This window comes from Raphanus sativus, chromosome 2, assembly GCF_000801105.2.
Source record: "Raphanus sativus cultivar WK10039 chromosome 2, ASM80110v3, whole genome shotgun sequence".
Taxonomy (NCBI): domain Eukaryota; kingdom Viridiplantae; phylum Streptophyta; class Magnoliopsida; order Brassicales; family Brassicaceae; genus Raphanus; species Raphanus sativus.
The window spans coordinates 20929407-20943727 of record NC_079512.1 but is presented as its reverse complement, the minus strand read 5'-3'; the positions used below and the strand labels follow the sequence as shown (position 1 = coordinate 20943727).

At 36.1% G+C, this 14321-nt stretch overlaps 3 protein-coding genes across 3 annotated transcripts; 1 reads left to right on the top strand and 2 right to left on the bottom strand.

The window, feature by feature from the left end:
- The first annotated feature begins 806 nt into the window (after positions 1-806).
- LOC108837203 (uncharacterized) lies at positions 807-3585 on the top strand. Its single transcript, XM_057004207.1, has 4 exons — positions 807-811; positions 949-2338; positions 2393-3403; positions 3478-3585. The coding sequence occupies exons 1-4, from the start codon at positions 807-809 to the stop codon at positions 3583-3585; spliced, it is 2514 nt and encodes an 837-aa protein (XP_056860187.1).
- Positions 3586-5639: 2054 nt separating this feature from the next.
- Positions 5640-7576, bottom strand: LOC108840982 (probable serine/threonine-protein kinase PBL7). Its single transcript, XM_018613776.2, has 5 exons — positions 7327-7576; positions 6811-6962; positions 6524-6713; positions 6018-6439; positions 5640-5927 (listed from the first exon to the last, which is right to left on the bottom strand). Exons 1-5 carry the CDS (start codon positions 7478-7480, stop codon positions 5697-5699), a joined length of 1149 nt encoding a protein of 382 aa, XP_018469278.2. The 5' UTR covers positions 7481-7576; the 3' UTR covers positions 5640-5696.
- Positions 7577-9029: 1453 nt separating this feature from the next.
- On the bottom strand, positions 9030-11225 carry LOC108841165 (probable serine/threonine-protein kinase PBL7). Its single transcript, XM_057004206.1, has 5 exons — positions 10869-11225; positions 10268-10416; positions 9997-10186; positions 9483-9913; positions 9030-9390 (listed from the first exon to the last, which is right to left on the bottom strand). Exons 1-5 carry the CDS (start codon positions 11101-11103, stop codon positions 9169-9171), a joined length of 1227 nt encoding a protein of 408 aa, XP_056860186.1. The 5' UTR covers positions 11104-11225; the 3' UTR covers positions 9030-9168.
- Between the last annotated feature and the right edge of the window lie 3096 nt (positions 11226-14321).

Below are 14321 nucleotides of genomic sequence, written 5' to 3'. Positions count from 1 at the left end.
AAACCATCGTGATCCACGCTTTAGTTTCTTATTGGACTGGCTTTAGATTTCAAAGGTTTATGTACTGTTCCTACCGGTTTAATAAAAAGATCGGATTAGTCCGGTCTAGGTCCATCTGACCGGGGAGACAAACGGACTTGAAAGCTGGGGTGAGTTTTTAAATGATCTCTGTTCATAAATTAGAACTATGCGTTTGATCGAAGCATATATACGATCACTTGGATTTTATTTGACTGAAGCACTTGGATTTATCTCTTGGATCTTGTCAATCAACTATAAATTTGTCGTTTATATGTGGAAGATTATAATAGTTTCACTTTACATATTCGATATCAAGCTCAAACGTGTTCTACCACCGACTACATAATAGTATTCATTTCCAAATTCATATCCAAAGTTTTGAAAGGACATCGCCAAAAGAAAGGAAAAAAGATTTGTAGCTACACGAACTATCAGCTAATGTATCTAAAACTATCTGAAGTATTATATTGTATCTACAACTACATAAACTCTTAGAAATGTATCTGATTAACCATGCGGGGTCTAATTAGATCAAATGAAAACTTCTTGGGGTCTAATCGATTTTTTGATACTTTATTTCACCCAAACCCAAATCTAAATCCAACCACTAAAACCGATCCGACCCGACCCTTATCCTATATCTAATTAAATTGAGGGAAAAGAAGTATTAGGGTTTCGAATCAAAGACGAAATCTGATGATTTCGTTTAACTAAAACCGTAAGAGTGCAAAATCGAAGAAAAAAGAAAGATTATCAGAGTGATTTCGTCTATTGTAATACAAATCATGAGGTATATATTCTGTTCTCCTCCATTTCTTCTTTTGGTTGTGATTTTTGTAAGCTTGAGTTCAATTTTAAAAAAGCACATAATGTGTTCGATAAAATGCATCAATGAAGAAGTTTACTCTGTTTTTGTTGAATTTTCAGGGGAACTACAGTGAAGGTGAATTGCTACCATTCAGGGAAATTCAAAACCGAGGATGGAAAACTGATTTATGCAAATGGAGAAGTCGAGGTATTAGAAGTAGATGGAGTTTCAATCTTTGAAGATGTGGTGTTTCAAATGGTGCACAAAACAGAGTTGGGGGAGATGTGGTATAAGTTACCTTATGAAGACCTAGAAGATAGGAAGTCTTTGTCGGCTAATATTGATCAAGGTAAGAAGCAATTGAAGACTGGGGGCTGTTGGATGAAAGAGGTAGATTTCTACATTGAAAAGATAGGTGAAGATGAGAGAATCAATGAAGAAGAAGTGAATGTGGAGCAGGAAAATGTAGTGCTTGAAGTGGAAGAGAGAATGATTGACCAAGTAGCTAACGAGGAGGAGAGAATCATTGAGCAAGGGGAGCATGAGAATGAAACGAATACTGTTAATGAGGAAGCAGGAGAGCATGGGTTCGAAGAAGATGGAGATGATGCAGATTATGAGGAAAGTGAAGAAGAGAGTTGGTCCGACTTGAGAGCTACAGATGATGAAAGCGATGAGAATGATGAGGCTGCCGAGGAGGATATTGATGTGATAAACAACAACAACTATGATGATGAGATTCCTGATGAAGATGAAGTGTATCCGGATACTGAAGCATCATCAGATGAGGAAGAGGAACAAGCTGAAAGGATGGCTCGAGCAGGGTTATTAGATGGTGTACTCAGCTTAAGACAGACATTTTCCAGTGGAGAAGAGTTCAAGAAACAGGTGATCTCTTACATCTTGCAGACTAGACGAAATGTGGTGTATGATAGATGGGAGAAAACAAAGATTGGGGCTCGTTGCAATGGAAAGGGTTGTCTTTGGCGTATCTACTGCTCCGTAGAGAAACCACTTAACCGGTGGATGGTGAAGGTGTATGAAAACAAGCATATTTGTCACCCAACTGGTCGGTGCAAGACTATAAAGGCTCCGGTGATTGCTGATTTGATGTTAGAAGCGATGAGAAGAAATCCAGATATGAGTGGACCGATGATCCAAGAAGAGATGAGGAACCGCTACAACATTATCATCACTGTTCCACAATCGCAAAATGCAAGGAGAATGGCACTTGATAAGCTTCAAGCTGAGTGTAATGAGCAATTTTCAAGGCTGAGAGACTATGTTGTGGAGCTCAAACGGTCAAACATTGGTACAGTAACAGAGATCAACACCACTAGGAATATAAAGGGAGGTCACGTTTTTAGCAGCTTTTATGTTTGCTTTGACTCATTGAGAATTGCATGGAAGCAAAATTGCAGACCCATAATTGGGTTGGATGGAACCTTCCTCAAACATTCACTGCAGGGAATGCTCTTGACAGCTATAGGAAGAGACCCAAACAACCAGGTTTTCCCAATAGCATGGGGTGTGGTATCTGGTGAGAGCAATGATAATTGGTAGTGGTTTATTCACAGACTGAAGGAGGACTTAGAGCTGGGATTAGGTGAGCAGACTACCATTATTTCAGATATGCATAGAGGGTTGATCCATGGCGTGGCAGTTGAGCTACCAAGAGCAGAACATAGAGCTTGTGCAAGGCATGTTTACTCAAACCTCAAGAAGAATCACAAGTCCGACATGTTGAAACCCTTGTTTTGGCGGATTGCTAGTAGCTACAACGAACCTGATTATGAACGGAATCTTAAAATATTCAGAGATTATGATTCTAGGGCTTGTGAGGAGCTGTTGAAGAAAGATCATCGTACTTGGTGTAGGGCTTTCTTCAGGGCTGGTGCTTGTTGTTCCGACACACATAACAACTTAACCGAGTCTTTTAATAGAACATTGAAGATTGCAAGGAAGAAGCCCTTTGTGCAGATGATGGAGTTGATTAGAAGAGACGCAATGAAAAGGTTTGCAATCAGGTTCAAGACTGCTGATAAGGAGGTTGGGACATACACACCAAAAGCAAGAAAAGAGATTGCAAAGGCATGTGATGAAGCGAAGAACTGTTATTCAGTTTCTAGTACTGATGGTGAATTCGAGATTGTCCAGAACCTGAATGGTTATGCTGTGAAGATGAATCTGCGAACTTGTGCTTGTCGAAAGTGGGACTTGACTGGGATACCTTGTTGTCATGCTGTGTGCGCAATCAGAGAGAATGGTATGGAAATTGAAGATTTCATTGCAGATTATTACTTGACATCTAAGTGGCAAGACGTGTATAGGCATGGATTGCGGCCTGTAAATGGACCAAAGTTTTGGACATTTTCTGATGGGGATCTAATTGAAGCACCACCTTATAAGCGTCCTCCTGGTAGACCAAAAGGCAAAGCACGTATTAAAGGTGTTAATGAATCACCAAAGAAGGGTAAGAAGCATCCAGAAACAAAAGTGTCTAGAAAAGGAAGAGAAATGCATTGTAGTTTGTGTGGTAACAAAGGACATAATTCAAGAAAATGTCCTCATGAGGTACTCTTCCATCTTAGTTGTAATGGTTTTGCATTTCTCTTAGTGTCTTCTCATTTCTTATCTTATGTTTTCAGTCTGAAGAGAATAGGGTGAAAAGAAGGCGCATTCAAGAAGGTCTACCAAGTGAAGAAGCTCTAGCAAGTGAAGAAGCTCAAACAAGCCACCCTGTTTCTGATGATTAAAAATGGGCTTAAAAATGTGGTGTTAAGATTTTCTAAGATATTGTTTTGGATTTGGTAATGCTCGGGGTAGATGTAATTTTTTTGTGTTATTGGCTAAGTTTTCCTTGACATTGTACTGTTATGTACTAAATTAGGATGTTTAAATTCTCTTTATGGTGATATCATGACTTTTCCATTCAACTCATTATCATAAAGAAGTTCATTGTGCTTAGACATTACAACTTACCATTCCAAACATACTTAACAATAACTATACATCTCTAAGACAAGATAAAACACTAAACAAAGCATTCTTCAAACTTTCTCACAATGTCATCTTCATCTTCATTTTTCACTGTCTCCATTCGTTTCTTCTCCAAATCACTACGCATTTCTGCAATGGTTTCTTTTAAATGCTCAATCATTCGATTCTTCTTCCTAATCTCATCACGAGTTTCAATCAAAGCTAGTCTTTGCCATTCTGTGCCTTCTTCTTCATCAAACCAACAGAAATATTTGCATCCATTTCCAAACTGTTACCAAGTCCAAATAACAATTTATATTTCTTTTTCGCATCTCAATAGCTAATAACAGAGCTCAATTAACAAATCTCATACCTTAAATCGTGGACAGCCGTAAAATCGTCGAGCTGGATTTTTTTCAGTCCAAGCTTGATTTATACTTGCCTTTAATTCACAAAAACACAATTTCTGCCCGGAATTTCGGTTTTTTCTTGATGAACTCGAACCCAGATCCATCTTCAAGCTTTTTGTGGTTGAGATATGAAGAAATCACGAAAGAGAAGAAGACATAAAGATAAGATAAGAGTCGGGTCGATTTTAGTGGTTGGATTTAGATTTGGGCTTGGGTGAAATAAAGTGTCAAAAAATCGATTAGACCCCAAGAAGTTTTCATTTGATCTAATTAGACCCCGTATGGTTAATCAGATACATTTCTAAGAGTTTATGTAGTTGTAGATACAATATAATATTTCAGATGGTTTTAGATACATTAGCTAATAGTTCGTGTAGCTACAAATCTTTTTTCCCAAAAGAAAAGATGTTTGTGGGGATGCAATAGTGGCCCAAAAGCATTAACTTCTATCGTTATAGACTATAGATTATAAAGTCCCTCTTCAAACAATATAATTTATTTCTCCAATTGAAAACTTTGGTTACCTCTCTCTCATGGCGAATGTCACGTTAGATATTGTATAATCACGAATATGAAATAACAATACATGTGTTTTATGATATAAAAAGAAAATCTGATATGCGTTCATTAAATTGGTATTCCATTTGTTCATGGATGTTGTAAAGTACTGTATATAGTATACAAACTTTTCTTCATTTATTTCAGATTTATGTATTCAATATAGTAGTATACAATTTATATCACGAACTCATTTTGCAATTGTTAAAGACTTTACAGAAAATTGAACAACTTCATCGTTAAAAGAATAAAATCATCTTCTTTTTTTTATTATTAGTTCAAAAAAAAGAATAAATCATCTTTAGCTTGTATTTTTCAAGCATTTGATTCCTAGAAAACGTGATCCGAAAGTCGAGAATATTCATGGATAAATGGTCTAACGACGCCTCGAGAGAAGTCCAAACTTGTGTCTGCAATGATAAACTGTCTAATCCTTGATCAGATAGTGGATCAAGTAAATTACATTTTTTAAAATCAGAATTTGGATATTCATAAGTATAACAGCGGGCCGAAATCATAACATGGGCCTAAATATTTGGGCTTAGTAGGAAAATCAACGAAATAAATTTAGGTTTCGTTTTTTCTCCAAAAAAAAAAAAATTAGATTCTTATTTCTTCCACACGTTGGCGAACCTAGGTAAAGGATTGTGGGTGCATTTGTCCCCATAATAATTTAATTTTTAAAAAATCTTTGGATTCATAAACAAAGAAACAAAGACTAAAAATGTTTATTAACACGACACCTATTTACATATGGCATTATCTCAAAGTTTCACACACTGATCTCATCTCAAATCATAGAAACAGTTGCTGCAAAATCATCAGCTACACATCCAAGTATTATAATATGTTTTTTCATGCTACAAACCCCCCCCCCCCCAAAAAAAAGCAGCCTATATAAAATCGTCTGATAAAACTTCCTACACCAAATCCCTCCTCTGCACTAGGGGCAACGTTACGGCATCATAAGCTGCAGCCTCACGAACCATCGTCTCCACAACACGCATAGTAGGCCTCACAAGTACATTTGGGTCCATACACATCCTTGCAGCCTGAAATAACCTGTTTAAACCTTCAGCCGAAAACGTATTGCCCAGCGAAATATCGAGAACAATAGGCAAGTACTCTTCTCTTCCCAACGCTGACATTAACTGCACAAAAAAAAACAAGATTCATATAACTTGCAGCACACGAAACGTACAAAAATTAAACCCTAGACTTCTAGAGTTAAGAATGAATACCCAGTCATTGATTTTCCTTGAAGCAACAGGTCTCGCACGATCAAAAGCCTTCCTTCCGGTGAAAAGCGTGAGCAGGAACACTCCATAGCTGTAGACATCAGACTTGCTCGAAACAAGACCTGACTCTTCTGTCTCCGGTGCGATGCATCCTGGAGTTCCCTTGATCGGATCGATCTCGCTCTCTTTCTCAACCCCGTTCGCATCGTAAACCATTCTCGTCGCTAGTCCAAAGTCAGTCAGCTTCGGCACGAAGTCCTCGTCGAGTAAAACGTTGGCAACCTTGAGGTCTCGGTGAACCGTCTTGAGCTCATCGTGTAGATAGATCAGAGCCTCAGCTACACCCAACGCGATGTTCATCCTTCTCTCCCAGCTCAAAACCGTACGTCCGTGTTGTTGTAAACCCGGAGCTGGCCTCGTGTCGGCTACAAAACAAGGGTTTAAAGGTCAAACACAAGAAGAGAACCGGTTCGGTTTATTCAAAACTCGAAAAAAGAGATTTATTTAACCATAGAGGTGGTGGTCGAGAGAGCCTCTAGGCATGAACTGGTAGACGATGACACGGTGGTCGGGGGTGACACATTCGCCGAGAAGGTTGACCACGTTCGGGTGGTTAGCTCTGGTCAACGTTGTGGTCTCTGCCATGAACTCGGTTTCAGCCTCTGCGTTCCCTATCTTCTGAAACTTTGCAGCTCCGACCTAATGTATTATCGAAATCAGAACACAAAGGAGTTTCTTCTTTTAGCACAAAGGAGAAGAAAGAAGACTTTAGGGTTTTCGAAAAAGTGATTTGGACCTTATCGAGACTTGGTAAATTGCAGCGATAGACTTGACCGAAGTTGCCTTCACCGAGCAAGTTAGTGTCATTGAGGTTTTGGGTTCCGTCTAAGATCTCTTGCCATTGAAGAATGACATGAGGAAGTCGTGGTGGAGATAAATGAGGAGGTTCTGCAAATGAGTTAACTTGTAGTTAAAGAAAGATAAACCCTAATTCAATCTCTTGTGGCATTAGCGAAACAGATAGTTACTCAAGATGCAGACTTGTTTCGAAAGCAAGAACAACTCTAATACGATTACTTGCGTAAACCCTAATTATTCTGATTCAAAACGAAGTAACTCTAAGAAACAGAGTGCTTGCGATACAAGAAACCAGAAAACGAGATTGACTTCACAAGATACAAGACTTGTTTCAGAAACAAGAACGACTCTAATACGATAACTTGTTGTTGTCACGTAAGAAACAGAGTGCGTGAGGCACAAGAAGCTCCTACTTGGAAAGATTGAAAACAGAGGAAAGCAAAAGGGGGGGAACCTGGAGGAAGACGATCGTCAGGGATATCGAGATTGTTGAGCCAAGCGTTGTTGAGGAACTCGTTATCGCCGAACGGGCGTTGTGGATCTTCTTCATCGCCGTTGTTGTTAGTTCCCGAGCTTTCTCCTTTGAAACAGCATAAAACCTTTTTCATCGTTGCTGCGATCAACCTTTCTTGCGAGTTGCGACTTCCTTTCTTCTTTCCGAGAAAGTTTTTCCAGGAAAAGTTGCAGTTAAACAAAGAGGCTCTCTGAGAGAAGAGAAGAGTAGAGAGAGCGAGATAGAGAGGAGGGAATATATATATGAGAGAGCAAATGCGTTTCTAATAGAGCGGCTCGATAGATCATTTTTCAAAAAAAAAAATAAATAATAATTAGCAAAATGTAATTATACACAAATTAGATCCATGGGGAAACTCGTTTTTAGCTAATAAATTATTAAAATATTAATCAAAATTACCGAGTAAATGACTGTTTGTACAAAAATAGCATTTTACCCCAGAAGAGAAGCAAATACCATGCATGCAACAATATAATTGTTTCTTGTAGATTAACAAGACTACTTACTAACACACAAGGAAAGTTCTCGTGGCAATAATCTTTTCCTTATGTATCAAGGCAATAAAAATTTATGCTTTATTAAACAAAATGGGGAAGCAATTATTAAAATATAATAAAAGAATCCAAAAGCCATTGAGACTATGTTACAAATTAAGGCCGGATATTGACATAACCCAATGTTTGATCCCAAAATTAATTAAAAAAAAAAGAATTTACATAGCCATAGGCTTCTAATTTTTTTTTTTTAAATTACTAAGGTTTTTAAAAATGTTTTAAAACCTCTAAAATCTTAGATCCCTCTTGTTACAGATACAACACTACTGTGTGAAGTTTCTTTTGTATTTCATATCTTGGAAGTGAGTCAAGTGACTCTCCTATATCACTTTTGTTCGTCACTACTCGGACACTCAATTCCTGATTTAGATTCATCTCTCCTACAAAGGCATGATGGATCCATGTGAGTACATTACTAAATAAGGAATGGTTTTGTAAATCTAGACACTTTGAGGAAGAGGGAGGAATCTTAAAAAGGTATTAACTTACTAGTTACTTCCTGCTATGTAACCTTACCTAAAACAAAACAACAAAGATGCGATAACTTTTCCTCCAAGAAAGTGAGCTTAGGCTTGTTTAGAAATATTATTTTTCTCAAAACATCACTCTTTTTGGAGACCTCTTTTTTTAAAGCCGAAGCTTCATCAAACTAGTCTAAAATGCTGATTCAAAGGATCATAATTGGTCAAACCTGAACCCTATTTTTTTATGCAAAAGACGCGTCAACACAAAGCATCGTAGACAATATACCGTTATTGTATCCTCATTATCACACGAGAAACAATTACTCCAAATCAGTCATAGGTAAAGCTTACTTGTATAAGAAGCTACTCGTGGTATATATGATCAAGCGAAACTTTTTTTTTTTTTTTGCTAAATAATCAAGCGAAACTTTGTTTTCCTTGTGACTTGTAAAGATGCAAAATCATCCATCTGATTCAGTTAATTTAAACCCTAATCTATACATGGGGAGTCAAAGAGATAATTTTTTAAAAAAAGACTTAAGATCTAATAAAACCCAAAGGTAAGAACTTTTCTACTATTTTAAGAAAGTTTCATAACAGAGAAATGAAGTCAAAAGACCTCAAACGTTGATAACACCTATATTTACAAATGGCAGTGTCTCAAAAGTACACACACTGATCTCGTCTCAATCTTTAGAAAAGATTACAAACTCATGCATCGGTTAATAATTATATGTTTCTGAAAACCGCCTGATAAAGCTTCCTTATATCGAATGCCTCCTCGTCAACGTTGGACACGTTGGGACCTCATAAACCGCAATGTCACTAACCATCGACTCCACAAAACGCATTTCAGGACGCTGCGGCTCGACACACATCAAGGCAGTCTCAAATAATTTGATTAAACCTTCACCCGGAAACCTATTACCCATCGCAGAATCAACAACCAGTGGAATATTATCTCCTCTGCTACATACTTCCCTCAACTGCATGCAAATTCAAAATAAAAAAAAATCCAATTACTTGCGGAACACGAAACGTATAAAAAAGTAAACCCTAAAAGTTATGTGACTCATACCCAATCAGTGAGCTTCTCTTTCCCGGAAGATCTCTTAGAATCAAAAGCTTTCTTTCCAGTGAAAAGCACAAACAGGAACACTCCATAGCTGTAGACATCGCTCTTGCTCGAAACCAAACCTAACTCCTCTGTCTCAGGTGCGGTGCATCCGGGAGTTCCCTTGATCAGAGTGATCTCGCTCCTCTTCTCAACTCCGTTCTCGTCTTCAACGATCACACTCGCTAATCCAAAATCAGTCAGCTTCGGCACAAACTTCTTGTCAAGCAAAACGTTTGACACCTTGACGTCTCTGTGAACCATCTTCAGCTCCTCGTGTAGATAAACAAGACCTTTAGCTACACCCACTGCGATTCTCAGCCTCATGGTCCAACTCAACACTTTGTATTCCTGTATTATACCACGTCCACAACCCCGACTTGGCCTCGTGTTTGCTACAAAAAACAAGAGGAAAGTTAGTAACAAAACTAGAAATCAGTTATGTCTGAATTAATTAATGGGGGATTTGTTTGTTTACGAAAGAGGTGGTGATCGAGAGAGCCTCTAGGCATGAACTCGTAGACGATGGCACGGTGGTCTTGATGGAAACATTTGCCGAGAAGACTGATCAGGTTTGGGTGATTGGCTGCGTGTAGCGTTGTGATCTCTGCCAAGAACTCACCGTGAGCCTCTTCGCTCTGATTCTTTTGAACCTTCGCAGCTCCGACCTAGAAAGAAACAAAGATTTTTTTAGCAAATAGGTTTCGGTTTTTGGACAATAAAGGACAAAGACTTTTGATTTTTGTAACCTTGTTTAATCTTGGTATATCGCAACGATAGACTTCACCGAAGTTGCCTCGGCCGAGGTAGTTAATGTTCCGGAAGTTTAGGGTTCCTTGAACGATCTCGCTCCATGTAATCTTATGTCCAGGGTAAGGATCATCACTCGAACTCGAAGCTATAAAACGAATGAGTGATTAACACGTTAAATAAAGAGAGGTAAACAAGAACAATCAAGTTTCGAAAACAAGAACAGCTTTACTACGATAACTTGCGACGCATGCTTATAATTGTTGTGATTTAAAACTAAGTAAACCAACTCTAAAAACAACGATGAACGAGAACCCTAGATCAATCTTGTTACGACAGTTCTACTACTATACGGTTTCCGTGATTCAAAACGAAATATAAAAAATCCAAAAACAGAGCGTTTCAAGAACAGGGGAAAAACAAGAAACAACAAAATGATGAACAAGAACCCTAGATCAAACATTGTTCTGAAAACAAGAACAGCTATAACTTGCGAAGCAAGTTCAGCATTGTTGTGATTTTCAAAAGGAAGTATAACAACCCTAAAAACAGAGTGTTTGAAGAACGAGAAAACAAAAAAAGAAGAAGAAAGAAAGAAACCTTTAGCATCTTCGTAGGATTTCCAAAGGTTGCGCCAAGCGAGGTTAAGGCCTTCGTTACCGTCAAAGAGGTTTTCATCAAAGATGACTTCGTTCTCGTCTATAATACTCAGCGATGTGGAGGCATGTGGATTTTGCACTGATTGCGATGATGGTTGCAGAGGTTGCGTTTGTTCTTCCGCTTCTTCTACTCCTTTCGAGCTTTCTCCTTTGTGACAACAGAAGAGCTTTCTCATCGTAGCAATGAGGGGAGAGGTATAACTTTCTTGAGAGTTTTCTTTAAACAAAAGAGAGGCTCTCTTGCGAGAAAACTACACAGAGCGGGAGAGAGGTTAGAGGATGAACACTTGAAAACTTTTCGAAGAGCTTATTATGTGTTGTGTTCTAATAGAGCGGCTCTGTGTATGTATGGATCATTTAAAAAACAATAAATAATACTAGAAATAGATTCATGAGGAAATCGTTTTGAACTATCTAAAATTATGCAAGATACAAATTTTTATTATTGAATCTAAGATTTTCAACGACTATCAAATTTGTAATTTTCAAAAAAAAAACTATCCATTTTGCCAAGTTTCCTCTTTTTTCTTTTGTCATCACCAAGTTTTTTTTTTAATAAAATGTTAACATAATACCAAATTTTCAAAATTCAATAACAATTAGAGAGAGAGATTAGTATCGGAATAGAAAAACATAGTGTTTTCTGTATGACATATCCATATCAATGTAATTTCGTATAACTATATATTCATAATACAGAAAAAAAAAAAGAATTAGCTTCCTTTTCGACAAAGAAAACATCTTCTCTTCTGAATTTTCAGTTGTTGATTAAAGCAAATTACTCTGAAAAATTCCAAATGAAATTTAAGATCCCAATAATGATATTTTACATGTGTGTATAAGACGTGATTAATAGGTTAAATTTGGATGGCTGTTCAATTATTAGTCTCTACGGAAAATACAAACTGCTAAATTCCAGAATAGTGTGAATTCTTTATTACTGGAAATCAAAGGAAATCCAAGAACCAAAAATAGACGTTATTTTAAGAAAGAAAAACAAACCAAAAAAGCCTATGATCCCTCTCAGTCTCTGACATAATCATTTTAACACATCAAATAATCAAACTATGTTTTGAAACAAAACATTCTCTCACTATCCCTTTGTGATATATATGTGTATCAGTTATTAGGATGTCCTATCTTCATTTAATTTACGTACTAAATTAACTTTCTTCACTTCAAGGATACCATAGTTAGGTAGGATTGGTAAAATTCCCTGTTCTAAACTACGCTAGGCGCTAGTCGGGCGGCGAGTCCGGGCCTAGCGAGTTACCAAAAAATCGGGGAGTACTCGGAGATTACGCGGGGCCTAGTTTTAAATACAATTTAATATATTTATAATATGTTTAGTTAATTTTAAACATTATGACACAAGTTCTTATACATAATTTTATAACTTTTTAGATAATTTTTTGAAACGATCTCCTTTCAATTTATCGAACATTTAGATTTGGGCGTGTTTGATACGAGAAAATCCCTAATGTAGTATATATGTGTTTGTTTTGGGTTAGATAACTAATTGTAACTATTTAGTAATCAATAATTATACAAATTTGTTAATAATGAGTAAAAATAATTAATCTTATTTCAAAAAAAAAAAAAAAAAAAAAACTTAGGCGGTCAACGCGGGATTAGGCGGAAATTAGGCGGTTAACGCGGGAACTAGGCGGTCAAACGCGGGTCAACGCCTGGATTCACCGATTTGGCCCAACTCGCCGCGGCCACCCACCGAATAGCGCCCAGGCGGCCGCCTAGGCGGCTAGGCGGCCGCGTTTTTGAACAGGGGTAAAATTAGTTCAATTAAGGGTCTGACTGGTTTCCCCGCTACCACCTGTAAATGCATCTTTTGCGGTTGGTAGCGATTGACAGTATTTTAAAACAATTATATAAATTGTTACAAATCGCTTCAAACCGCTCTAAATCTCTTAAAATCAAAAATTGTTTCAGTTAGCGTTTGCGGTTGCGGGCGATTGCGGGTGGATAAAAAACTATAAATTTATTTTTTTCTAAATAATTTAAAATAAAAAAATTAAAAAATGAAAATATTATAAATAAAATATATACACATTTTATATATTAATCTAAATTCACAAACAATATCATAATTTATTTTATAAAATTTTGAAACTAACTATTCATTAGAATCTTTTAAAAATTAATATACATACATATATAAAGATATACACATATATAAAACGAAAAAATATTATTTTAAAAGTTTTAATATAAATCTTCAAAAATATATTAAAATTGTAACTTCAACTAATTAAAAAGTTAAATAAATAAACAAACATAATATTATTATTAATCATATTATTTAATAATTATTATATTTTATCACAATAGTATGTTTTTATGTTTTTATAATGTTATAATATGTTTATATTGGTAATTTATTATTAAACCATTGCAATATCTCATAATAAATCAGTCATAAATATCCAACAAACGCAATAATTTTCAAACGTTATGCAAATCATATAAAACATCACATAACACTTGAAATCACAACCATCCGCAACCGCAAACTCCCGCACCCACAACCGTAGCCGTTGCGTCTGAACCAGTCAGATCCTAACTAATTTACAGAGTGGCTAAAATGATGAAAACAATTTTCTGGATGAAATTAACAGTTGCACAAAACAAGGGGATGAAATTAACAATAGACTAGTCATCCTATGTGTCAAAAGTTTAATGGGGATAGCTTATGGAGCGAGGGGTGAGGCTAGGGGAGCTAAACAGCTACCAGTTAGTATTAATTATTAAACTATCATCTACAAACTGATTAAAGAAGCTAATAATTTATTTAAAAACTACTGTACAATTTATAAACTGAAAAGGAATCAGAATGATCAGTCAAACACAGTGATACGACTAATAGTCTAATACATATTTAGTAACCAGTTAGTATCTATCTTATTAAAACAGAAACATTCTATTGGACCTAACATTTATTTTGTAAGTTTTTAAATTAAATACACCTTTATACTTTATAGTTAAACCTACATTAAATCACTAATGTTCCTTTCTTTATACTACTATCCATGTTTCCAAACAATATACTTATTTCTTTATATTACTATAAATGTTTCCAAACAATATATTTTATATACTACTATCAATGTTTCCAAACAATACAATAATTAATCTTAGTTATTTTATATCCATCATTTTTTCTTTAAAATTTTGTAGAAACGTCATAATTTTATAAATTGCAAAATAATGAACTTTAAAATTTGGATTATAAGATTACAAATTATGAAACTATTACAGTTTAAATCAAATTAAATTACATATCGGTCATCCATCAGTTTAATCGGTTAGTCTCGGGTTTTAGTGATTTTTAATATGAATATTTTAAAAAACCTAAATTGAATTGTTAGATCTTCGGATT

Coding starts and splice junctions, on each gene's coding strand:
- LOC108837203 (XM_057004207.1), top strand. Junction 2,339..2,392: donor GAAGAGACCCAAACAACCAG/GTTTTCCCAATA, acceptor GATAATTGGTAG/TGGTTTATTCACAGACTGAA. Junction 3,404..3,477: donor CAAGAAAATGTCCTCATGAG/GTACTCTTCCAT, acceptor TTATGTTTTCAG/TCTGAAGAGAATAGGGTGAA.
- LOC108840982 (XM_018613776.2), bottom strand. CDS start 7,480: ATGAAAAAGGTTTTATGCTGTTTCAAAGGAGAAAGCTCGGGAACTAAC. Junction 6,714..6,810: donor ATTTACCAAGTCTCGATAAG/GTCCAAATCACT, acceptor ATAATACATTAG/GTCGGAGCTGCAAAGTTTCA. Junction 5,928..6,017: donor CAAGGAAAATCAATGACTGG/GTATTCATTCTT, acceptor TTTTTTGTGCAG/TTAATGTCAGCGTTGGGAAG.
- LOC108841165 (XM_057004206.1), bottom strand. CDS start 11,103: ATGAGAAAGCTCTTCTGTTGTCACAAAGGAGAAAGCTCGAAAGGAGTA. Junction 10,417..10,868: donor ATCCTACGAAGATGCTAAAG/GTTTCTTTCTTT, acceptor TTCGTTTTATAG/CTTCGAGTTCGAGTGATGAT. Junction 10,187..10,267: donor ATATACCAAGATTAAACAAG/GTTACAAAAATC, acceptor GTTTCTTTCTAG/GTCGGAGCTGCGAAGGTTCA.